At 42.0% G+C, this 27,343-nt stretch overlaps 1 protein-coding gene across 2 annotated transcripts in view; it reads right to left on the bottom strand.

Annotated features, from left to right (window-relative positions):
* Nucleotides 1–27,343, bottom strand: part of SHANK2 (SH3 and multiple ankyrin repeat domains 2) — a 1,433,430-nt gene that overhangs the window by 1,185,494 nt on the left and 220,593 nt on the right. For both annotated transcript variants that reach the window (XM_053720553.1, XM_053720554.1), the window contains exon 5: nt 12,598–12,706. In XM_053720553.1, coding sequence (XP_053576528.1) covers nt 12,598–12,706 — 109 coding nt within the window. The remainder of the gene's footprint in view (nt 1–12,597; nt 12,707–27,343) is intronic.

Below are 27,343 nucleotides of genomic sequence, written 5' to 3'. Positions count from 1 at the left end.
TGGGACTTTGGTAGCTGATAAGACGACGCCTGGATCAGAATATCGTCCAGATAAGGCACCACAGCAATGCCCCGCGGTCTTAGAACTGCCAGCAGAGACCCCAGAACCTTTGTGAAAATTCTGGGTGCCGTGGCCAGGCCGTGCTAAGATGGAGAATCCTGAATTCTTACCCGCCAATTTGGTGATCTGAAAGGAGGCATCCGTAATAAAAGAATTAGCCATCTTAAGGGCCTTAATTTTATCCTGTATTTCCTCTAAAGAAGTCTCAGTCCTAAGAGACTCTTCTAGAGCGTCAAACCAAAAAGCAGCCACAGTTGTGACTGTTACAATGCAGGCCTGCGGTTGCAATAAAAACCCTTGATGAATATAAAGTTTTTTTGAGAAGACCCTCCAACTTCTTATCCATGGGTTCTTTGAAAGCACAACTGTCCTTGATAGGGGTAGTCGTACGCTTAGCCAGGGTAGAGATAGCTCCCTCCATCTTAGGGATCGTCTGCCAAGAATCCCGAACGGTGTCAGCTATAGGGTACATTTTCTTAAACATAGGGGAAGGGGAGAACGGGATACCCGATCTTTCCCATTCCCTAACAATAATTTCCGAAATTCTCTTAGGAAACGGAAAAACGTCAGAATAAGAAGGGACCTCCTAATATCTGTCCATCTTACTCAATTTCTCTGGAGGGACCACAATAGAGTCACAGTCGTCCAGAGTCACCAAAACCTCCCGTAGTAACAGGCGGAGGTGTTCAAGCTTAAACCTGAAAGGCATCACTTCCGAATCTGTCTGGGGTAATGCACTTCCTGAGTCAGACAGTTCCCCCTAAGACAGAGCCTCCATACCCCCTATTCAGAGCCCTGGGAGGGTACATCGGAGATCGCCATCAGAAGTCGCAGGGACCACCTGGGCCTCTTTCCTACTGCGTTTGCCTTGCAAAACTGGTAACTTAGATAAAACTTCTGAAAGAGTGGATGACATAACTGAAGCCATATCCTGCAAAGTGAATGAAGCAGACGCAGTTGAAGAACACGGCGTAGCTTGAGCGGGCGTTAAAGGCTGTGACACTTGGGGAGAAAGTTGCAGCATACCCTGAATCTCATCAGTCTGAGAACATTCCTTAGATACATCTTTATTAAAGAAAATTTGTTCTTTACACTGTAAAGCCCCTTCAATACATGAGGGACAAAGCATAACAGGGGGTTCCACAATGGCATCTAAACACACAGGACATGTACTTTGTTCAATGTCATCCATGATAACATAAGCAAAGGCAAGCTTTGTCAAAATACTGATAATATATTGTAAAAATCAGTCCGATGAACTTATAATAAAAAAATTGGTGTACTGTGTCTTTAAGAAAAAAAATCAACCTTCTGAATTAAAGCCAGATATATAAATAGGCAGAGAGTAAGCTGTTTATATTTATATCCCCTGCACGTGAGCCTTATAAAAATCACACTGGTATTCCAGAAAAATAAAGCAGTCACCCCGCCACAGCTCCGCTGTGGCTCCTACCTGCCTCCACGTGACCAATCTTATCTCCTCTAGGACAGTGCACCTAAGATCGCTTTTAAGATATTACAACAAGCGGACTTAGGAGCCATGAGGAGATGCTGCCAACCGGAACTCAGTCGAGAAACTGCGCGGCTAAGCGCGCAAACACTAAGCCCCGCCCCTCATGGGCGGAAAAATAAGTAAAGTACCGCCATGTACCGGAGTTCAGTAAAACACTTCCCCATCTCCAGCACTACCCCCAGCGTCAACCATCTATATGATACAATAAATTTAATAGAGCCAAGCCAGTTACAGTTCAGGTACATACCAACATAAATGTCCCAGCGCTTCTAGGCTAAATTCTAAAATTCCAGAGTGTCTGGATAATAAGCAGTATGTAGGTTCTCATTCTTCTCTAAGCTAATGAGAACCTACATACTGTCCAAGGTAAGCCCTTAGGCCCATAGCCCAATATCAAAGGCAGAGTACAGTCAGTTCTGAGATATGCTGCAGAGCCCCAGAAATAAAAGACTGCACTTACCTCCATGCTGAGGAACAGCATGATAATCTCACAGTGTCAAGAGGTCCACTCTTCCTCCTGAGGTCCTGTGAAGGCAGAAGGGTCTTAGTTAACATTCTCTAAGACCATACACAGAAGAGCATGGGAGGCGCAGTGAAGCAGTGAAGCTAAAACTCCACCAGTTCCCATAGCCTAAAAGGCTATCACTCCAGAGGCTGCCCTATAGTAAAATAGTACACTTTGGCACCATTTAAAAATAAAAAACTCTTGATTGAAGAATCCAAACTAACACCTCACTTTACCTCTTCCTATCACTAACACAGGCAAAGAGAATGACTGGGTTGGGAGGGAAGGGAAGAGCTATTTATGCAGCTCTGCTGTGGAGCTCTTTGCCTCCTCCTGCCCGCTAGGAGGCGATATCCCACAAGTAAGGATGAAATCCGTGGACTCATCAAATCTTGTAAAAGAAACATTACGCTTTCAGTAACAGCCCTGGCATGCTCAGCAAACACGCTATTTGCAAAAATGCTCCCGTACTGCTGAGCATGTCTGGAGACAAACTCACGCTGAACCTGATTTCATACACTATAAGTTTATTCTTCGTTCATACACTTCTGCCCTTCACTTAGCCAAGCAAACATACTTCTCTTCTCTTATAGCTACTCTTTCCTCAAACCCTAAACAACTCTTTTCCACCTTTAACTCTCTCCTATACCAACCTGCTCCACCCCCCCCCCGTCTGTCTTTAGTGCTCAAGACCTGGCAGACTACTTTTTAAACAAAACATGTACTATCCGAAGCAACATGCCAACACTAACCTGCAATATATAACAACAGGCCCAGTTACTCCCTCTGCCACCCTCTGCATCTTCCATCCAGCCACTGAGAATGAAGTTTCTTCCTTACTAGCTTCCTCACACCTCACTACCTGCCCGCTCGACCCTATCCCTTCCCATCTAATACCCTCCTTGTCTTCCACCCTCATTCCTGCTCTTACTCACATCTTCAACCTATCTCTCTCTACCGGCTCATTCCCATCTTCGTTCAAACACGCAAAAGTCACTCCCATACTCAAAAAATCCTCCCTCGACCCTAATTCTCCTGAATACTACCGCCCCATATCACTGCTTCCACTAACATCAAAACTCCTTGAAAAACAAGTTTACAATTGCCTAACCCACTTCCTGTCCACCAACTCTTTGCTTGACCCCCTGCAATCTGGATTCTGGTTCAAACACTCAACTGAGACTGCCCTTACCAAGGTTACTAACGATCTTCTCTCTGCTAAAAATATTGGCCACTACTCTATACTCATGTTACTTGACCTCTCAGCTGCCTTCGATACAGTTGACCACCCCCTCCTCATCTTTTGGCCTCTGTGACACTGCTCTTTCCTGGATTCACTCCTATCTTTCTCACATGTCTTTTTCTGTGTCATTTGCAGGCGACTCCTCCTCTCCTATGCCTCTTTCTGCTGGAGTACCTCAAGGATCTGTTCTGGGTCCTCTACTCTTCTCCATCCATACTTCTTCGCTGAGTAAACTCATCAATAGTTATAGCTTTCAAATATCACCTCTATGCTGATGAAACCCAGATCTACCTCTCCACCCCTTCTCTCTCTCCCTCTGTCTTTTCTCATGTCAGTGACTGCTTATCTGGTATTTCTTCCTGGATGGCCTCTCACCACCTAAAAATTTTACATGTCCAAGACTGAGCTCCTTCTTATCCCCCCCTCAAGCTCTACACCGACTTCTGACTTCTCTATTCCTGTTGACGGCATCACCATTTCCCCATCGCCCCAAGTTCGCTGCCTCGGAGTTAGACTTGACTCAAAACTATCCTTCGTCCCCCATATCCAATCACTTTCTACATTCTGCCACAACCATCTACGCAATATTTCCAAGATTCGCCCTTTTCTGAGCGCTAACACCACAAAGCAAATAATCCACTCCCTTGTTATTTCCCGACTTGACTACTGCAATAACCTACTCGCTCGCCTTCCTCTTTCCCGCCTCTCCCCCCTTCAATCCATCCTAAATGCCTCTGCCAGGCTGATCTACCTTTCCCTTCGCTCTGTATCTGCTGCACCTCTCTGCGTGTGCCTTCATTGGCTCCCCATTCACAGCAGAATTAAATTCAAAATTATCACCCTTACATACAAAGCTCTCACCAACGCCGCTCCCCTCTACCTATCCTCTCTAATAAACAAGTATACCCCAGCCTGCCCACTAAGATCTAACAATGACCTGCTCCTTGCATTCGCGACTATCACCTCCTCTCATGCTAGACTGTAGGACTTCTGTCGTGCACCACCTACCCTCTGGAACACTCTCCCTCACGCTGTCAGGCTTTGTCCTAATCTTTCTTCCTTTAAATGCTCCTTGAAGACTTTTCTGTTCAGGGAAGCCTACCATGCAACTCAATAATAAATTAATTTCACTTGCCTAACATTTACCTTATCTAACTCTGCATTAACATCTTTCTCAATCTTGCAGTCCTCACCTCATGTTTCTCAACCTCCTAGCCTTCTAGATTGTAAGTTCCCACGGGAATAGGGCCCCTATGTATGTTAGTGTATATGTGCTAGTGATAGTGAGTGTATATGTGCTAGTGTTAGTCAATGTATATGTGCAAGTGTTAATCAGTATATATGTGCAAGTATTAATGAGTGTATATGTGCTAGTGTTAGTGAGTGTATGTATGCTAGTGTAAGTGAGTGTATGTGTGCTAGTGTTAGTGAGTGTATGTATGCTAGTGTTAGTGAGTGTATGTGTGCTAGTGTTAGTTTATATGTGCTAGTGTTAGTGAGTGCAAATGTGCTAGTGTTAGTGTATATGTGCTAGTGTTAGAGAATGTATATTTGCAAGTGTTAGTGTATATGTGCTAGTGTTAGTGATTGTATGTATGCTAGTGTTAGTGCATGTATGTGTGCTAGTGTTAGTTTATATGTGCTAGTGTTAGTGAGTGTATATGTGCTAGTGTAAGTGTATATGTGCTAGTGTTAGTGAGTTTATATGTGCTAGTGTTAGTGAGTGTATATGTGCTAGTGTAAGTGTATATGTGCTAGTGTTAGTGAGTTTATATGTGCTAGTGTTGGTGTATATGTGCTAGTGTTAGTGTATATGTACTAGTGTTATGTGCTAGTGTTTGTGAGTGTATTTGTGTTAATGTTAGTGTATATGTGCTAGTGTTAGTGAGTGTATATGTGCTAGTGTTAGTGTATATGTGCTAGTGTTAGTGAGTGTATAGGTGCTAGTGTTAGTGAGCTTATATGTCCTAGTGTTAGTGAGTGTATATGTGCTAGTGTTAGTGTATATGTGCTAGTGTTAGTGAGTGTATATGTACTGACTGAAAGGAGCGGATTAGGATTTGCTTTTTATTTATTTTTATGGCTATGTCATTAAAAAACTAAATTTATGCTTACCTGATAAATGTATTTATTTCTTGACACGGTGAGTCCATGGATCATCTAATTAATTGGGAATATCACTCCTGCCCAGCAGGAGGCGACAAAGAGCACCACAGCAAAGCTGTTACATATCACCTCCCTTCCCTCCAACCCCAGTTATTCGACCAAAGTAAAAGGAGAGAAAGGAAGCAACAAGGTGCAGAGGTGTCTGAGGTTTATAGTATGACAAAAGCCTGTGTAAAAAACAGGGTGGGCCGTGGACTCACCATGTCAAGAAATAAATAAATGTATCAGGTAAGCATAAATTTTGTTTTCTTTCTAATGACACAGTGAGTCCATCGATCATCTAATTACTATTGGGACTCAATACCCAAGCTGGAGGACACAGATGATAAGGGAGGGACAAGACAGGAAACCTAAACAGAAGGCACCATTGCTTGAAGAACCTTTCTCCCAAAAGAAGTCCCAGCCGCGGCAAAAGTATCAAATTTATAACATTTTGAAAAAGTGTGAAGAGAGGACCAAGTTGCAGCCTTGCAAATCTGTTCCACAGAAGCTTCATTTTTGAATGCCCAGGTAGAGGAAACAGCTGTCGTAGAATGAGCCGTGACCCTCTCAGGAGGCTGCTGTCCAGCAGTTTCATAGGCCAAGCGAATTATTCTCCTCAACCACAAAGAAAGAGAAGTAGCTGTAGCTTTCTGCCCCTTACATTTCCCAGAGAAAACCACAAACAGAGCAGAAGACTGGCAAAAATCCTTAGTCGCCTGTAAATAGAATTTTAATGCACGCACCACGTCTAGGTTGTGCAACAGACGTTCCTTAGAAGATGGGTTAGGTCATAAAGAAGGAACAACAATCTCCTGATTAATGTTCCTATCCAAAACCACCTTAGGGAGAAACCCTAACTTAGTACGCAAAACTAACTTATCCGAATGGAAAAGAATATAATGAGACTCATACTGCAACGCTGAGAGCGCTGAGACTCTACAAGGCGATGAAATAGCAACAAGAAACAAAACCTTACAAGATAACATCTTAATATCTAAGGAATACATAGGCTCAAGCGGAGCCTGCTGAAGAACTTTAAGAACAAGGTTAAGACTCCAGGGAGGAGTAACAGATTTGAACACAGGCCTGATTCTTACCAAGGCCTGACAGAACGATTGCACATCTGGTACATCCGCCAGACGTTTATGTAACAAAATAGACAAGGCAGATATTTGACCTTTCAAAGAACTTGCCGATAAACCCTTCGCCAAACCCTCTTGGAGAAAAGACAGAATTCTAGGAATCCGAACTTTACTCCAAGAGTAGCCTTTTGGATTCACACCAATACAGATATTTATGCTATATCTTGTAGTAAATCTTCCTGGTAACAGGCTTACGAGCCTGAATTATGGTCTCAATGACCGACTCAGAAAATCCCAGCTTAGATAAGATTACGTTTTCAATCTCCAAGCAGTCAGCTTCATAGAAACGAGATTTGGATGAAGGAAGGGTCCTTGAAGTAGAAGATCCTTCCTCAGTGGAAGTCTCCAAGGTGGAAAAGAAGACACCTCCACTAGGTCTGCATACCAGATCCAGCGAGGCCACGCCGGTGCAATGAGGTTCACTGATGCCCTCTCCTGTTTGATTCGAGCAATGACCCGAGGAAGGAGAGCAAACGGAGGAAATAAGTATGCTAGACTGAAATTCCAAGGGACCGCTAAAGCATCTATCAGTACAGCCTGTACCTCGGGAGCTTGGCATTCTGTTGAGATGCCATGAGATCCAGCTCTGGCTGTTCCCATTTGAGAACCAAGTTGACAAACACCTCCGGATGAAGTTCCCACCCCCCCGGGTGAAAGGTCTGTCTGCTCAGAAAATCCGCTTCCCAATTGTCCACTCCTGGAATGTGGATCGCAGATGGAGAGCAGTTGTGGGTCTCTGCCCACCAAATAATCTTAGCTACCTCTGTCATGGCCAAGGAACTCTGAGTTTCTCCTTGATGGTTGATGTAAGCCACTGAAGTTATGTTGTCCGACTGGAACCTGATAAACTGGGCTGAAGCTAACTGAGGCCAGGCCAGAAGAGCATTGAAGATTGCCCTCAGCTCCAGAATGTTTATGGGGAGAACATACTCCTCCCGAGTCCATGTCCCTTGAGCCTTTGGAGAGCCCCAGACTGCTCCCCATCCCAGCAGGCTGGCATCCATTGTCACAATCACCCAGGTGGGTCTGCAGAACCAGGTTTCCTGGGAGAGATGTTCCTGAGACAACCACCAAAGAAGAGAATCTCTTGTCTCCTGATCCAGATGTAACCGCAGAGACATATCCACATAATCCCCTTTCCACTGTCTGAGCATGCATAATTGCAGAGGTCTGAGGTGGAAACGGGCAAACAGAATGATGTCCGTGGCAGCTACCATCAGACCGTTCACCTCCATACACTGAGCCACTGATGGCCGAGGAGAGGACCGAAGCGCCAGACAAGAATCGAAGATCTTTGCTTTTCTGACCTCTGTCAGAAATATTTTCATTGATAGGGAATCTATTATGGTTCCCAGGAACACTAACCTTGTAGCCAGAATTAAGGAACTCTTTCCCAAATTCACCTTCCATCCGTGAGAGCGCAGGAAGGATAAAAATATCTCTGTGTGGGAGTTCGCTTGTTAAAAGGATGGTGTCTGAACCAGAATGTCGTCCAGATAAGGTGCCACTGCAATGCCCCGCAACCGGAGCACTGCCAACAGGGATCCCAGGACCTTTAAAAAAATCCTGGGAGCTGTGGCAAGGCCGAATGGAAGAGCCACAAACTGGAAGTGTTTGTCTAGAAAGGCAAACCTCTGAAACTTGTGATAATCCCTGTGGATGTGAACATGCAGGTACGCATCCTTTAAATCTACTGTTGACATGAATTGACCCTCTTAAACCAAGGGAAGAATGGAATGAATAGTCTCCATCTTGAAGGACGGTACTTTGAGAAACAAGTTTAGACTTTTGAGATCTAGAATTGGTCTGAAATTTTCCTCTTTTTTGGGAATCAAAAACAGAGTAAAATCCCAAACCCTGTTCCTGCATTGGAACAGGAACTATTACTCCCAGGTCAGAAAGGTCTTGAACACAGTGTAAGAACACCTCTCTTTTCATCTGGTCTACAGATAATCTTGAGAGCAGAAACATGCCCCTGGGAGAAAAAGTTTTGAATTCTAGTTTGTATCCCTGGGACACGATGTCCACCGCCCAGGGATCCTTAACATCCTGAACCCAAGTGTGAGCGAAGAAGGAAAGTCTGCCCCCCACAAGATCCGGTCCCGGATCGGGGGCACACCCTTCATGCTGACTTTGAGTCATTAACGGGCTTCTTAGATTGCTTACCCTTGTTCCATGACCGGTTGGACCTCCAGGCAGGCTTGGACTGTTCTTGCTTTGTAGAGGGAGAGAAAGGCTTACCCTTGAAGTTTCGAAAGGGACAAAAATTACTCTGATGTCCCTTCTGCTTATTCCTCTTATCCTGAGGGAGGAAATTACTCTTGCCTCCCGTAATGTCGGAAATAATTTCCGCCAAGCCTGGCCCAAATAAAGTCTTACCCTTGAAGGGAATTGCCAAAAGCTTAGATTTAGACGACACATACGCAGACCAGGATTTCAACCATAAGGCTCTGCGGGCCTGTACGGCAAACCCAGAAATTTTTGCTCCTAGCTTAATAATCTGAAGTGAAGCATCTGTAATAAAAGAATTGGCCAATTTAAGGGCCTTGATCCTATCCTGTATCTCATCAAGGGGAGTGTCTGTCTGAATAGAATCAGACAACGCATCAAACCAGTATTCTGCCGCACTAGTGACGGTAGCAATACATACCGCAGGTTGCCATTGTAAACCCTGGTGAACATACATCTTTTTGAGCAAACCCTCCAACTTCTTACCCATAGGATCATTAAAGGAACAACTATCTCTATGGGAATAGAGGTCCTCTTAGCTTAAGTGGAAATTGCCCCTTCCACTTTGGGGACCTTCTGCCAAGACTCCTTGATAGAGTCAGCAATAGGAAACATCTTTTTAAAAATAGGGGATGGAGAAAAAAGAATACCCGGTCTCTCCCATTCCTTAGCAATAATCTCTGTAGCCCGATCTGGTACAGGGAAAACCTCCACCATGGAAGGTACATCAAAATACCTGTTTAGCTTGCCAGACTTCATAGGATTGACTACGACCGTAGTGTAGGAGTCGTCCAAGGTAGCCAAAACCTCCTTAAGTAACAAACGGAGGTGTTCCAGCTTAAACCTGAAGGATACAACTTCAGCATCAGAAGGAGTTACACTGTCTGAGTGTGAGATTTCACCCTCAGATGCTACCGAAGTATCTTCCTCCTCAGACTTCTGGGAGGGAACATTCAAGATAGCCACTACTGTGTCAGAAGCCTTACTCACTGATTCTTTACATTTCCTCTTGCACTTTCCCTGCAGCATGGGAAAAGCAGACAACGCATCAGATACCGCAGAGGACATGAGGCTAGCGATGTCTTGCAACGTAAGTCCAGGCAGAGTTAGAGAGGAAGCGCAGGGCACTGCATGTGTGGGCGATACAATTTTGGACACTTGAGGAGAAAGCTGCGGCATATATTGAACATTGTCCTGAACAGCATCCGCCTTAGACAATGTTGGCTCAGAAAAAAGTCTATCCCTGTAATTTAAAGTTCTCTCAATACATGAGGAACAGAAAGGGATTGGTGGTTCAACATCAAAACATAAAGAACAAGTAACATTTTGCAGGGCTTCTTGGTCCATATTAACTCACAATGGAAAAAATTACAATTAAATGAACTTAAATTTTAGATAAAAGTTAAAACTCAAAAAAACGTTACTGTCTCTTTAAATTTTAAACATAACTTTTTATTTTTTGCAGCAAGGAAATAGATAATCTGACACAAACCCTCCGGACAACCTATACACTTCAGCTTAGCTTTGCTGAGGTGCCTACCTGCCCTGCTGACATCGGATAGTATTCCCAACTAGAAGAAATCCGGAACTCGACTCGAAGCACAGTAAAAAGCTGTCTGGTCCTAACAACGCTGTATTAAGCATTTATCATGCGCTTTCCCTGTCGCCAAAAACGCTGTCACCCCTCCGATCTACAGGAAGTGAAGGGGAAAAGGCGCACAACAGCAAATTGCCGTCTCAGCTAGCCCCGCCCATCGTGGGTGTCTAAAAATTAACCTCCCGGTCGGCAAAATGTACTTTAAAGTCAAGCCGCCAGTAGAAGTGAAAACCACATCAAATATGAGCCTCATTTGATACTCCTCAGCCCCAGTACCTGCCATTACTGCCTTTCTTTTAAATGCTCCCCCAATTATATAGGAGAATGTCTAGTGTCTCATAATGGTAATAAAGTGCCCAGTTTTTCCTGCATACGTCCCAGAAAAAATAAACTCAGCACTTACCTCAGAAATCTGCCAGGCAGAAAGGCAGCTCACTAGGTTTGAGAGGCATGATCCCTCACATGGACCTTTAGAAGAAAAAACAAAGACTGAGTAATCTTACTCAGGCTTTCAATGTTAGGGCAGCATTAAATACATGGAATGCACAGTGAGTATTGTACCCCACAAGTTCCCATTGCTAAAAAGCCACCCCTGCTCTACTGAAGAGACTGATGTGGACTACAGCTACACCCTAGTAGAACAAACAGCACGAGCTTGTACTGTTAAAAAATAATAAAATCTTGATTGAAGAATCTTTCCAGACACCTAACTTTTCCACTTCCTTGCTCTAACGTAGGCAAAGAAAATGACTGGGGTTGAAGGGAAGGGAGGTGATATTTAACAGCTTTGCTATGGTGCTCTGGTGCTCTTTGCCACCTCCTGCTGGGCAGGAGTGATATTCCCAATAGTAATTAGATGATCCGTGGACTCACCGTGTCATTAGAAAGAAAGTTATGTACCTACTTCCTTCTTGTGGTCCCTTACGGCTCTTTAGTTATGCTTTGGGGATTTTTTTTCTCTTTTGAGTAATATATTTGGTATCCATCACTGAGCACTTAGTATTGTAATAGGTGCTAAGATATTGGTGAACCACTTCACGTGATATCGTTTTTGTGCAGGAAGTTTATATCTGCAGGATAACACAGTCACACACAAGCTCCTATAATAGCTCCTGGCTCAGCTTCTGCTAGTTGAAAACAGCCAAAAAGGTGCTGTAGAAATGCAGGCCCTGTCATAACGTTCAGCCAGGGGCCCAGTGAGGTGTAGTTACACCCCTGGCTCTTAAAGTGAAGGTAAACATTGATGAATGAAAGCCCGGTTTTTAAAAATACTATTAAATTCAGGGGCACTTTCATTCATCAAAGTTTAGAAAGCAACCGTTTTGTTTATAAACTTACCTTTCTTCTCTTCACAGCCGGAGCAGCTTCCCCCACACGGAGATCCTCTCTGTTTTTAATAGTATTTTTAAAAACCGGGCTTTCATTCATTAACGTTTACCTTCACTTTAAGGTTTGGGAAAGACCTGCAGCTACTGAGAATACAAATAGCACAGACAGTGATGTCTAAGCTCATATTATGGGAGCATTGCTTAATGCATTCTAATACCACACTTTGGAAAATGCATTTGCATCTTATGCAGCAATGACCTGAGCTCTCGCTGAAGATAATTGGCTGTTAAAGTCACTTCCTAACTGTTTGCTTCCAATCTTATTGCATAGAAATGACAACAGATGTAAGGATCAGAAGCGGTGGACGAATGGAAGTGACGATTTATCAAGGGCCGAAGACCGCTGCTCCTTAACTGGTTCACCTGCTCTGAGGCTGCGGACATAAATCTGCCCAATCCTATACGACTGGGCTGATTGACACCCTTTGCTAGCGGTCGATTGTCTGCAAATCTGCAGGGGGCGGCATTGCAAAGCAGTTCACAACAACTGCTTGTGCAATGTTAAATGTCGACAACGTATGCTGTCGGCATTCAGCAATGTCTGTCGGACATGATACGTTACAGCATATCATGTCGGACAGACATTGATAATTCGGCCCCTTGGGATGGAAGTCAAAGGAAATATAAAGAAATGACCTACAAATTATCCCTGTACTTCTCTCTAATGGACTGAGGACACAGGAGTATGATGGGAAATAATGTCAGTAAAAGATAACTGCCTGTGAGATCCCCAGTAGCTTCTCATCATATGTTTCTATGTATATCACTTTACCTCCACTGTCTGGGTCATGATAATTTGGGTCTAGCCCTCGATCCAGCATCTTGGACATCTTCTCCGCAGAGCCGTGCTGGACGTAATCCATGAATTTTCGCAGATTAGCCTGACAGAGACATCAGTATCATTATTACTGCCATTTTACTTAAGGACAAAATGAATATACAATAATTCTTTAAGCTCTTTTAAAAAACAATAAAAAAAAAAAAAAATGTAAGCAAATAATAAACAATATATTTATATAGAAAACCTCTATAACCCGTCACCCACAGGCCGTATGTGACATTGTAGTGACGGCATCCCCTGACTGATGTTACTTCATGTGCTGGCACACACAGCTCTCGCCAACTGTTTTATTTTACAACACCAAAAACTAGTTATATAAACATACACACACAAATGCTCACCCACACATACTTACACATGCTTACACACACACACTCACCCATACTCACGCATAAATACATACACACACTCACCCACACACACATACATACACACACACTCACCCATACACACACTCATACTCACGCATATGTACATAAACACATGATTACGCACACACTCACTCACACACACATTAACACACACTCACCCACACACAAATACTCAAGAATATATACATACACACGTACTCAAATACACATACATACATACACACAAACACACTCACCCACACACACACACATACATACACACATACTTACACACTCATTCACCCACACAAACATACATACACTCATAATTACACACTCATACACATACATATATATACACATACTTACACACACACTCACCCCCCCCCACACACACAGATACATACAGATACTCAAACACATATACTTAAACACACACATGCACACATGGTTACACACACGTACATACATACACACATAATTTTAAACACACACCACCTTCTACACACAGTGCAAAAATATGAAAATTGCTGTCAGACTAAATATAAACATCCATTGCCCCCAACAACTCACCCAGTCCGGTGCTGTGCATAATCATACAGTAAGATCAGCTGCATTGAGTGTTTGCTGTGTCTCTTCTGTCTAGAGAAATTTGACACACTGTAGCCTAGCTCCTCCCCTGCACCGCTACCCTCATAGTGTCATTAGAGGTCTAGGATAACTTAGGAAGCATTGCTGTTGGCTATTAGGACAGTGGATATAAGGTAGTTTTATGCAGTTATGTGTGTCTTTAAGCACTCAGATGAGCCCTGCAATAGCGTAATAATTATAAGAGTTGGACAGTTAAAAATAATTAATTATGAGATGGTTTATGTTTCATAATAACTTTACTGCAATAGTGCAAGAATGCTTCTATTTTATGGTCTTTTTGGAAGAATTAATAACTGTTAATAGTAAAGTTTTGTAAATATATGTGCACACGTATTATTTGTTTAAATTAGACACTTTCATATTGTTTTACTAGTGATCCAGACTGTTTTCTATTTACTGGTACAAATTCTAAAGTAAAGTAATTATTTTTTTTCTTTAACATGTTTAAAAGTGTGTTTTTGCATATTGATTTACTTCATGTGACATATTTTCCTATGGCATCTCTTACTGTGATGTCACTGAATATGAAAAGTTACTGCAAATGATTAAATTTAAAGTTTTAATTGTACTTTCTATAGTTTGGAGATGTCTGTATTTGCAATACCATGTCACTGGATCATTCACGCTTAAAAAATTAAATTCATTTTTGTTTAGTGTACCCAGGTACTTTGCATCATCCAAAAGACTACTGTACAATTTGATAAAACTTGGGGTATGGTTTCTACCTAGACCCCCCCCCCGTCTCCTAATAATCTATTTGCCTCCAACAGATAATCACTTTTGTCCTGTATTACAATCCATCTCCCCTTGTCGGCCTCTCTGATCACTGAGTCATCAGTTTTTAAAAGATCAAGCTACGCTTTCTCTTTTTTAGTTAGATTGTCGTTTTTGATCTTGTACGACTGGCACGTTATCTAGATCAGCCTGAACCAGATTATTAAATACCAGTATGAAGTTTCCCTTTGAATGCACAGGATCAAAAAAAATTGTGTTTAAACAAGGTATTAGAATCATAAGTTAATAGGAGATCTGTATCTCCCAATTCATCCTCAACTCTGGTCTGGCTCTGCAATGACTCCAAAACTTGGAGTGTATCTAGCTCATCAGAGTTTAACACATTACCCAACTCTTTTTGTTCCCATTGTGGGCCTTCAATTTCTTTTAAATGTCTGTAATGGGTTAGTTTACATATATATTTGTTCATGGCTACAAAGAGATTGAAAGCATTAGGTCCCCTTGTTGGTGCAAAGAATAGGCCCCGCATCAGAATAATTTCCTCATCTCTGGTGAGACCTCTTAGTGAAAGGTTAAATACCTTCATAAGGTCACTATCTTTCACATCCAGGATGGTTTTCTCCTTTTGCTTTCTAAATCTTTTTCCTCCTCTACATCTTCTCCTGATCTTTCTATTCTTCTTTTCAATCCCTTCCCTCTCCATGGTGGGGTTTCTATATTGTCCGTCCAATCCTCCTAGTTCTGGTATCTTGGCCCTATATTCTGGGGTTTTGATGCTTAAACCCCTAGAAAACCCTGATTGGAACTATATTTTGGATGCACATAATCACTGTGGATTGGGTATTGATAATTACTCTGATTAGCTGAACTACTATGCCTATTTGGAATTTCATTCCATTTTTTATTGTTATTCTTATTTTTATTATAATTTTTATTTTTGTTTGTATAATGTAGATTTTGTGATTTAACATAATGGGTCAAACTCAATTTATTCAGAGGTTTATGTACCCCTCTCCATTGTTCTCTATTTTTATTTGGAGGAAACGAGTCATCCCAAAGTTTTAATCTAGTCCAGGTTTTAACCCCTTAAGGACTACCGCACTTTTCCATTTTATGACCGTTTGGGACCAAGGCTATTTTTACATTTTTGCAGTGTTTGTGTTTAGCTGTAATTTTCCTCTTACTCATTTACTGTACCCACACATATTATATACCGTTTTTCTCACCATTAAATGGACTTTCTAAAGATACCCTTATTTTCATCATATCTTATAATTTACTATAAAAAAAATTATAAAATATGAGGAAAAAATTAAAAAAAACACACTTTTTCTAACTTTGACCCCCAAAATCTGTTACACATCTACAACCACCAAAAAACACCCATGCTAAATAGTTTCTAAATTTTGTCCTGAGTTTAGAAATACCCAATGTTTACATGTTCTTTGCTTTTTTTGCAAGTTATAGGGCCATAAATACAAGTAGCACTTTGCTATTTCCAATCCACTTTTTTTCAAAAATAGCGATAATTACATTATATAAATAAGGGAATTGTGTACAAGAATATTGGCGCCTCTGTATCTTACTTTTTTTTCAGATAGTTACATTAGAACACTGATATCTATCAGGAATCCCTGAATATCCCTTGACATGTAAATATTTTTTTTAGAAGACAACCCAAAGTATTGATCTAGGCCCATTTTAGTATATTTCATGCCACCATTTCACCGCCAAATTTTTTCACAATCTTTAGGTTTCTCACTGAAATTATTTACAAACAGCTTGTGCAATTATGGCACAAATGGTTGCAAATGCTTCTCTGGGATCCCATTTCTTCAGAAAAAGCAGACATATGGCTTTGGCGTTGCTTTTTGGTAATTAGAAGGGCGCTTAATGCCACTGCACACCACACATATATTATGCCCAGCAGTGAAGAGGTTAATTAGGGAGCATGTAGGGAGCTTGTAGGGTTAATTTTAGCGTTAGTGTAGTAGACAACCCCAAGTATTGATCTAGGCCCATTTTGGTATATTTCATGCCACCATTTCACCGCCAAATGCGATCAAATGAAAAAAAAAAGTAAAATTTTTCACAATTTTAGGTTTCTCACTGAAATTATTTACAAACAGCTTGTGCTAGAAAGTGTTATTGCAGGATGCCTCAATATCGAGGCATCACTGCAATAACATGAAAGCGGCTGGAAGGGATCAGGATCGCTTCCAACGCTTTCAAAGACCAACGACGTACGGGGTACGTCCTCAGTCGTTAACTCCATTTTTTTGCAGGACGTACCCCATACGTCGTTGGTCGTTAAGGGGTTAAAGAAAGTATATTAGAAATATCTACATATTTACTGAAACTAACTAGTGGCATCTTTTAGATTCCCCACTTAATATGGTCTGAATGGGTTAAAAATTTACATTTACGGGGCGGGTCTGGCGGACGGCAGCAAAGACAGAGAGCTCCAACATAGAGAGCAGTAAACTAATGCAAATAACTTTTTTCTTGGTTGCCAACCCGCCACCCCACAGTTACATCTTGTCGGTTGCCCTTGTGCTGGACAACACCGACTGATTGAAAGCCACTGTGCAGAGCTTACCAGCTGCTCTAGCCCCCGGTAGTGACAGGGTGTTAATACCCACGTGGGAGACCGCACGGTGAAGAGCCATAGCTTCACACACTAGCGCCCTAAAAGAGACAGTTGTGGATGGCCGTGTGTCAGTCCAGGGTGTCATCTGGAACCCACCTTTAACTTTCCCAGCCGACACGAGTGATTTGACTGGAGGCAGAGGGACTGGTTCGGGCCTGCACGGCCTTTTTGCTTATTGCGCAGATTGAGCGCCAACACTAAGAGTCTCGCACCGATCAGAAAAGTGAGACTAGTTCTTACAAATAGGGAGCCTGGTTGATAATAGGCTCATCTTGGCTGCAAATTTGAGGGGAGAACAGTGGACAGTAATCTGGGCGAGCCTGTTTCATACTGCACTGCTGGAATACCCTTACCACTATGCCCATAGCAAGGCAGCAACACTACTGTTAAAGACCACGCACAGACTTGGATGAGGATAAGTACTCTCTTTTTTGTTTACTTCATTGTTTGTGTTGGTCCGGTCCCTGCAGTCACTTGGGGCCCCCTGTTTATAGTCTTGCCCTGATCACACATTCCTACCAAATATCAGTCTATTGTCACTGCGTGGCTATTTCATCTTGGGTGTGAGGTGTGGGGGTTCTGAGAAAGAGGCCAGGGACGTGTGCTGACAAATACAGGGAATATCAGCTAAAACATCTCCAACTACACCCCTGAGCACCTTTGGGATCTACTTTGTTTCTCACAATTCCTTGCCCATCACTACACAATAACTGATTTTGTCCTTTGCTTGGACCACTGATGAAAGTGGATGCATATTTCCAGAGACTGAACTCCCTTCAGATTGACAATATGAGCCAGATAAATAAGGGCAATAATAGGAAATCAAAGCATCAGATGGAAACTCAAGCAGTGATTGAGCTATGCCCGGTGGACACTACTAAGCGCCCTGGGGATCAGACCCAACTTATGAAGTACTTGAAATCTTTTTTTCTACCCAAGATGGAAAGCTTACAGGCAGGCCTTGACACATTGTGAGGTCAGGCAATATTCTACACGTCTCTCTGACACAGAGGGCCGTATATCTGAGATTGAAGATAGGCAAACAGAATCAAGCAATACCTTACAACAAATTCTTCGTCAAAACAAGATATTGCAAGAGCGAGTGGATGACCTGGAGAATCGTAGTCGCCACAATAATTTGCGAGTGGTGGGGCTGCCTGAAAAAGTCAAGGGCAAGGATCTCCTGGCCTTCGCGGCTTTAGTGCTACCTAAACTCCTGGGCATCCCTCAAGATATATTGCGGCTAGTCGTGGAGAGGGCCCATAGGATTGGCCCTGAGAGAAATCTGGAAAATAATAACATGAAACCAAGGCAGGTGATCTTTAAATGTCTTAATTTCCAGGAGAAACTGAAGATCTTAAGAGCCTATCGTTTACAGAAGGAAGTTCTATATGAGGGCAATAAACTCCTGCTGTTCCAGGACTTCTCCTCGGAGGTTACTAAACAACACAAGGATTTCTCACCAATTTGTTCACATTTATACGAGCAGGGCCGTCAAGTGGCTTTGTTGTTCCCAGCCAAGCTCCGTTTACAAACCTCTTCTGGCCCCAAATTCTTCCATTCTCCCCAAGCAGTGGAGAGTTACCTGGAGATGGAAAGGAAACAGAGAGATGCCGGCTGAGGACCTTGGCCACAAACTTATACGTAACTATATCATGTTTGTTTATGTTTATGGCTGCATTTCTTGTTTTTGACAGAATTTTACGAAGCAAATACCTGGATGGCTTCCAGGAGTTATACCAAGGACTAGATGTCCCGGAGGAGAAACTCCAAATGGGGTTCCCTTTGGGTGCCCAAGGACGCTGTATAAGCATGGACCTAATAATGTTATACCTGTTTCTGTTATTTAGTTTAAAGTTTAGTTGGTTTCATTTTTGTTTAACTGCCTTGTTACTCGTCATGAACACTGAAATAGAGGTTTCATTTTCTAAATATGCTAAATGTGATATACAAGATTTAACATTGTACATCCAGCTCTTCAAAACATTGGGTGCCACCTGACTCACTTGTTCTTAGCCTCTAAGTGTGCCCATAAAGCGTTTGGATTTCGGAGAAGATGCAGGCTATATGTTAAGAAGCTGGACCTAGTGGCCCTAGCTTGTCATTATTTGTGCCCTAACCACTTATGCTTTTTTTTACAGGCAAGAGTTAAACATAAAAGACCTAATGATAAAAACATAATTCTTCTAAAAATATTGATATTAATGTTGACCCCGGTGCCTTATAGCATATGATCTGCCTGGCCATCACATCATAGTAATTTCAGTATGTATCAATGTAATATCAAATGCTGGGGTTTAGACTGTATAATGACCATGTATGTGCTATCATTCATCATATGTCTCCTATACCAGCTAATACCTGACTATGTAGTGTTGATATGTATGGGTTTAGACACCTTAGGTTTGAAGACCCGCAGACATACCAGGGTACTATCATTGCAAGGTTTTGTTATTTGCCCCATCAGACGGCAGGTGCAAGGTTTTGGGGGACACTGTTGCTTATTAATAACAATGGGCACCCGAGGGTGCTGTGTTAACACAGGTTCCACCTTGTTAAATCAATTTTTGTCATGTAGATTAGTGTTACAGTTATTTAGTACTTATTTTACCATTTTGCTGAGCATCATAGTCACCTTCATTAAGGTCCTACTTTCTAAATGGGTCATTGTTACTGTATATGGGATGTTGTTGACCTGTCTTGGTATACAAAATCAAGTGCAATGTTGTACCTGCTTTCTTTTAGCCTTTGGATATACCCATGGGATTATTTGGTGTCTTTATAGGCGTAACCTCTATGTTAGGGAGCCTGCCTTTGGAACTCTAATTTACCAAAACCTTGACTATTTATGGTTCTTTTTACAAGAGGGGCCTATATTTGAAATTACCAATATATATCATAGTTTATCCAGTCGTTATTTATTAAGAATCTATATATTCATTAAGACACTATCACTGCGTAGTATTGCTGTGTCTCGACTGGTTGTTCCGGTCCCCTGGGTATATAATTCAAGGCCACTTTATAACTTCATCATGATATCCCAATCACACCATTTCAACAGGGCCAAAATTGGTTATAACCTTAGACCCAGAAGTACATGTTTTCTCCACAACACCCCCCCCCATTATACCAGCTCCCCATCCCCTCTCTTCCCCCTTCCCCCTCTTTCTCTCACCCCACCGTCCTTATGTCCTCTACTCATGCTGACATAAATGACACTTAAACTGACATCCTGGAATGTGGGAGGTATCAACTCTCCGGTAAAAAGGAGAACAATACTCTCTCATTTAAAGAGGCTAGACTCAGATATTGCGTTTCTCCAGGAGACACATCTACTAGATACGGAACACGTAAAATTGTAACAAACATGGGTGGGGTTGGTCTCCTATCTCTCATACACTAGCTCAAGCAGGGGACTGGCTATCTTGTTTGGTAAACGCCTCCCAGTTGAGATTCTCCACAAGCATAGGGATGTAGGGGGTAGATTCCTGATACTGAAAGTTAAACTCCAGGTCGCTATTTATATTTTCTGCAATATATATGCTCCTAACTCTAAAACCTTTGCTTTCTGTGATACCTTGGTCCAGGCACTGACCCCCTTTGTGGGATACCCATTTATTCTCGGAGGGGACTTCAATCTGACTCCAGACCCACGGTTGGATAGTTCTTGGGTGGGCCACATAGACATAGAGGCCAGACTTCTGAGACAGAGAGGGAAATTTGAGACAAAAGTCTTTTCTAAATTGCAATCTGACCTGGCGGTATGCGACATATGGAGAAGGAGACATCCCTGGGAAAGGAATTATACATGCTTATCAAAGGCTACAGGCTCTTTATCCAGAATAGACATGTTCTGAATATCAGAGTATTTGATACCTAGGGTTAGCCAGGAAAAAATATACACGGTTCTGTTATCGGACCATGTCCCAGTGGGATTGACACTGAAAACCACTCAAAACAGACCAAATAGAAATACACTTAGATTTCCATCATACTTGGCTACCTCGGAGGCCTTTCAAAAGTATCTCACACACTGTTGGAATGATTATTATACAGAAAACCAACAACACCTAGACACACCACAATTATTTTGGGACACTGCTAAGGCGGTTTTGACGGGACACATTATCTCATATGTAGCGAATCTAAGACATAGGGCACAGCAGAAGTTTAGTGAATTACAGGAAACCTTGGAACAAACTTGCCAAACACACCGTACAGTTAAGTCTAGAGAGACGTATGATGCGCTCACACAGGCTAGGGAAGAGTTGTTGGTCTTTTTGAAGCAGAAAGCGGCGTCTGACCTGCTGAAGTCAGCAAGTAGATTCCATAGATATGGCAATAGATCAGGTAGACTGCTTGCCAACCTAGTGAATAAAAGGGAGATGGGCCGAGAAGTTGCAGCCATACAGTTTCAAGGCAATTCATATAAGACACAGACGGAGATAGCAGAGGGTTTTGCGCTTTACTACAAACAGTTATATTCTAACCAACCAGCACCCCCAACAGAGGTGCTTGAACGTTTCTGGGATTCCATATCACTTCCTAATTTAACAGAGGATCAGTTGGAATCTCTCAATGCCCCTATTTCATTGGGGGAGGTACAGTCTACAATAAAAGGGTGAGCTTAGGGCAAGGCTGCGGGTCCTGATGGACTCCCAATAGAGCTGTACCATCTGCTTTTGCCTCAAGTGACGCCTATATTACATCAAGTATATAATAGTCTTTTTCAAGGGGATAATTGCCCTTCCAACACTTTCTCCTCTGCCTACATAACTTTAATTCCAAAGCCAGGGAAAGACCCCCTAGAACCTGGATCTTACCGCCCAATTTCACTCCTCAATTCGGACTATAAGATATTTACTAAAATTCTTGCAAATCATTTAAAAATTATCCTACCCACCCTACTTCACCCTGACCAGACTGGCTTTGTATACCAGAGTACCTCGGTCACTAATTTGAGAAGGGTGTTACATGTTATTAACCACTATTGGGAGAGGGGACAGAATCAAAAAGGGGAGGACAACTCGGAGGCATTCCTCCTTTCCCTAGATGCAGAAAAGGCCTTCGACTGTGTTGAATGGCTTTATATTTTTGAAACCTTGGATCATTTTAATTTCTGGGGCTCTTATCTGGGGGCATTGAAAAAACTTTATTTGGTTCCTATTGCTCATATCCTAGTTAACGGATGCTTTTCTCCTGGCTTCTCTTTGAAGAGAAGCACTAGACAGGGATGCCCTCTGTCCCTGTTGATCTTTGACTTGGCCTTGGAACCCTTGACAGTAAAGTTGCGTCAGACTTTTCCAGGTGTGGCAGTGGGAAAGAATGTACTCCAGCTAGCACTATACGCAGATGATATGTTACTGTTTGTGGACTCGCCCAAAGTCTTTGTACCTGTCATATTAGAAACGTTGAAATTGTTTGGATGATTCTCAGGCTACAAAATAAATTACACCAAGTCTGAGATTTTGTGGCTTAATAGACGAACCTTGGACTCCACCTTATATCCTTTTGTGGAGGTACCTGATGCCCTCACATATTTAGGAATTAAATTACATAGAAATCTGCATAAAATATACAGACTCAATATCACACAACAATGTGATTTGATGTGCTCCCGACTAGCCAGTTGGCATAACCTTCCTCTGAGTCTCACAGGCCACATAAATTTGTTCAAGATGTCCCTACTTCCTAAGATTTTATACCCCTTATTGATGCTGCATTTCTTGGTGACGAGGGGAGATGAGAGAAAGTTGAACAAAGCCATAAACCGCTTTGTGTGGAAAGGGAAAAAAAAAACAAAATTGCGGCTAATAAGCTACACTCTTCATTTCTGAGCGGAGGTTTGGGTTTGCCGCATGTCCAGTGCTATAGCTGGGCGGCTCAGATAAGATTAGTATTGGATTGGCAATTGGGAACAGCACATTTCTGCGACATTCATTTGAAGGAAACTGTGATTGATGTGTGTGGCTTGGCTTATCTCCCATACTGCAAACTCTGGGATCTGCCTCAACACATAAGGAATAACTTCCTGTATAGGGACCCACTTATGGCCTGGTTTAAAGCGCACAAAACACTGAGTCATCCACATCCCGCATTTAAGTATATGCCTATCCGGGGTAACATTGATTTCCCGGGAGGAGACGAACACGCACCTTTTGGTGTATGGGGTGAGAGGGGATTGCGGAGGGTTAGAGATGCTCTAGATTCACTGTTGCACACCGTCAGAACATTTCAGGATTTAAAGACCACTTACAACTTGCCGAACCAGCATTTCTATGCATACCTACAATTGAGACATTATATCAAAGCATTAATTGATGCTAGCCTTGGGTTTTGGAGTCAGGCTCCCTTTGTAATTCCCCAAAAAGCTTTTAAGTTAGGGAGTTTCTCTATCTCAGAAATATAGCAGGAACTCCTAAGACATCATGGTACTAAAACTCAGATAGGTATGTTGGAAAAGATAAAATTAGACACCACAACTGAGATAACCATTCAAGATGTCAAAAATAGCCTTATGAAAACCAAAGCAGCTACTTTGTCGATGACATTGAGAGAGGCACAAATTAGGATGCTCAATAGAGACTACATTACTCCTAGTAGAAGGGCGAAATGGAGCCCCCAACATCCGAATAGATGTATAAAATGTGGGTTACCGGACCCCTCCTTGGTTCACTATTTTTTTACATGCCCGCGGGTTAGACGATTCTGGGGGTATCTGCAATACTGGCTCAAAATTAAAATATCTGTTGATATTTCCTTTGACCCCACCAATATATACTTATTTACATGGACCAATGTCGACAGCGGCAAACAACCTCTGTTGACACTCTGTACATTAATTGCAAGACATTGTATACTATCCTTATGGTGCTCACGCTCCCCCCCGACGATGACGCAATTTAAGAGAGCTTTATTTAAACAACTATTTATTGAGAGACAGGACGTGTATTAGGACACTAGACTTAGGTTAAGACCTTTTCTTAAGAAGTGGAAATGCCTTATAGAGCAACTGCCCATGGGGCAACAAAAACAAATTCTTGCACCCTTTGCACAGCATGAGATCATACTGGAGGGTGTCCTAAGGGGAGACTGGCCAGACTTGTCTCCTGGAGACCATGCTCAAAACAGGGATGATGACTCTGAGCTTATACTGATTTATTCCTTCTTTTGATCCTTTGGCTTCCTTTCCCCCCTCAATCCCCAATTCTACCCCCTTTTTTTTTTTTTCTCCCCTTCTTCGCCTTCTCTCAACACACACAAGTCCAGCCATGACAAAATACTGTTAGACCCAGGGGACACTATAGCGAAACAAATTGTAGATTGAAAGGTAGTTAGTTGAATTTTAGTTTAAATTTAGGTTGTTTTGTAAGGTTTAAATGGTTTATTAGATTATTATAAAAAAAATTTAGGGATACGTGCAAAACATCTGTTGGAAATTACTCTTTTAGGTTACTATGTGTACCTGACAGGTCCTCAGGTCAGATAATGGGCAAATCTCAGTTACATGTTATTCTGTTTAACTGATGATGTATTTCTATACATTTCTCTTTTGCTAAATATGTAACTTTTGCATTCTAACGATGTTAAATCAATGACTGTACTTGTGGACCTTGTGATAAATTGTTGTATCCTCAATAATAATAAAAAGAATAAAAAAAATAAAAAAAAATTGACATATACTTCTATTAGGCATGTACACCTCTACAAGGAGGATACTATTCTTCCTAATTGAATTTGCTTATCTTTACATTATCTGTGTATATTTTTTTATATTATCATTAATAATAACGCTCTTTTATGTATATACATTTTACAAATTTTACTCTTTTTAATCTCTCTACCTATTTCTATATTTATACCATATTTGAGCCAGGTAGATGGATGTTTATGTATCCGGGCGATTCGGTCCGACAATGTTTTAGTGAAGTCGTACTAATGACGTATCTAGTACTCTCCAATCAGCTCCCGCTCTGAGTACAGTGGGCGTGTTGGCGTCTCTCCTGATTTCTTTTAAATTGCGGCTAGCGCTTTAGATCGTTAATGTAGCCTCTGATGAAGGAGGTATAATTGTTGAAACCTTCGAAACGCGTCAGATCCTTTTTAATAAAGTACATTGCCGCTTTTTAACCCGCAGACTATACTTTCACATGGGAGTGAAGGTTTTTTTGGAGACCAGCTTTATTTTCGCTCTGGATATTTATTACAGGCGTATATGTTACCTCATCTCATTGAGGTCTCCTATGTGAGTGAACATTTCTTCCGTCGACACATAGTGTATGTTCTTTTATGTGTGCCTGAATAAAACAGTGTTGCACTATCATCGAATATTGTTCTGTCTTTTGATCTTATATATGTCACCTGAGATTCACTACATTTGAGCACATCTAAGGGGGCATTCCAATACAGATACAGACTTGGAGGAGGGATTCCACCACAGACCCCGACCGGCTCTTCGCTCGACACTTACCTTATTCTGATTGAGGTTGTATCCTGTGAGTATACACTCTAAGAGGTCTTGCTGGATGTTTTCACATTCAAGATAGAAGGGATCACTTGGGAGTTGACTCGCTCACCTTATGTATTTGGTGATATTGATGACATCATCCTGGACTTTGTAGTTTCACCTTGTGATGTGTTTATATATGTATGCATACCCCATTTGTCAATATTGATTATACATTTTAAATTTTTTGTATTGTACATTTTTTTTTAATTATCTTCTTATTTATTATTTGATTATGCGTCATTACCTCTTTCTTAGTGACATTGTGTTACCATATAGAGCGCTTTTCTCAACTTCCACTTATTTGTTCACACTGTTTTCTGTAAGGAATATTTAGGAAAAGGGTATTCCGCTTTTGTGGTTTCTTTGTGTTTATCAGCTTGTAGGGTGCATTATTTTACTAAGTGCGTATTTTTCCCTTATAATATTAGAGACATATATATATATATATTGTGTTTCCTAATTTTTTTCTCTTGTGTTTATCTATTTATTTATCTATTTTTTTGTCTTTTGATTTTCTTTAAATTATACCAATGATATTTAATATAGCCATACTCTGAGATCCATTACAGCTGCGCTCTTTTTTCTTCAAAGCTTATATCACTACTTCTCAGTGATATATTCTACTTTATTTCTTATATATATAAATATATATATATATATATATATATATATATACTATAATATAAAAGGCTAAGTGTGTGTGATAGAGAGCAAAAGAAATGGGAAAGAGCTAAATAGAGGTTAAGAGTGAACAAAATAGAGGGGAAAGAGCAAAAAAGAGGGGGGGAGAGAGCAAAATAGAGGGGAAAGAGCAAGAGAGAGGGGAAAGAGCAAAATAGAGGGAAGAGAGAGGGGGAAAGAGAGAGCACAAAAGAGAGGGGGAAAAAGAGAGCAAAAGAGAGGGGGGGAGAGAGAGCAAAAGAAAAGAGGGAGGAGAGAGAGAGTGCAAAAGAGAGAGTGAGAGAGCGCAAAAGAGAGGGGGGAGAGAGCACAAAAGAGGGGGGGGGGGGAGAGCGCAAAAGAGAGGGTGGAGAGAGAGCGCAAAATAGAGGGGGAGATAGAGAGCGCAAAAGAGAGGAGGAGAGAGAGAGCGCAGAAGAGAGGGGGGAGAGAGCACAAAAGAGAGAGGGGAGAGAGAGAGCACAAAAGAGAGGGGAGAGAGCGCAAAAGAGAGGGGGAGAGAGAGCAATAGAGAGGGGGAGAGGGGGAGCAAAAGAGAGGAAAAAGAGAAAAAGAGAGTGGGGAGAGAGAGCAAAAGAGATGGGGAGAGAGAGCAAAAGAGAGGAGGGAGAGAGCAAAAAAGAGGTGGAGCAAGAGAGCAAAAAAGAGGTGGAGCAAGAGAGCGCAAAAGAGAGGTGGAGCGAGAGAGTGCAAAAGAGAGGGGGAGAGAGCACAAGAGAGAGGGGGGAGAGCAAGAGCACAAAAGAGAGGGGGGAGAGATAGTGCAAAAGAGAGGGGGAGAGAGAGCGCATAAGAGAGGGGGGAGAGAGAGAGCGCAAAAGAGAGGTGGAGAGAAAACGCAAAAGAGAGGGGGAGAGAGAGCGCAAAAGAGAGGGAGAGAGAGAGCAGAAGACAGGGGAAGAGAGTGCAAAAGAGAGGGGTAAGAGAGCGCAAAAGAGAGTGGGGAAAGAGAGAGTGCAAAGAGAGGGGGAGAGAGCACAAAAGAGAGGAGGTAGATAGAGCAAAAGAGAGGTGGAGCGAGAGATCACAAAAGAGAGGTGGAGCGAGAGAACGCAAAAGAGAGGGGGAGAGAGCCCAAGAGAGAGGGGGGAGAGAGAGAGA

Source organism: Bombina bombina, chromosome 7 (assembly GCF_027579735.1).
Source record: "Bombina bombina isolate aBomBom1 chromosome 7, aBomBom1.pri, whole genome shotgun sequence".
In the NCBI taxonomy this organism is placed as follows: domain Eukaryota; kingdom Metazoa; phylum Chordata; class Amphibia; order Anura; family Bombinatoridae; genus Bombina; species Bombina bombina.
The sequence above is the reverse complement of the archived record's forward strand: the minus strand, read 5'-3'. Positions and strand labels throughout refer to the sequence as shown.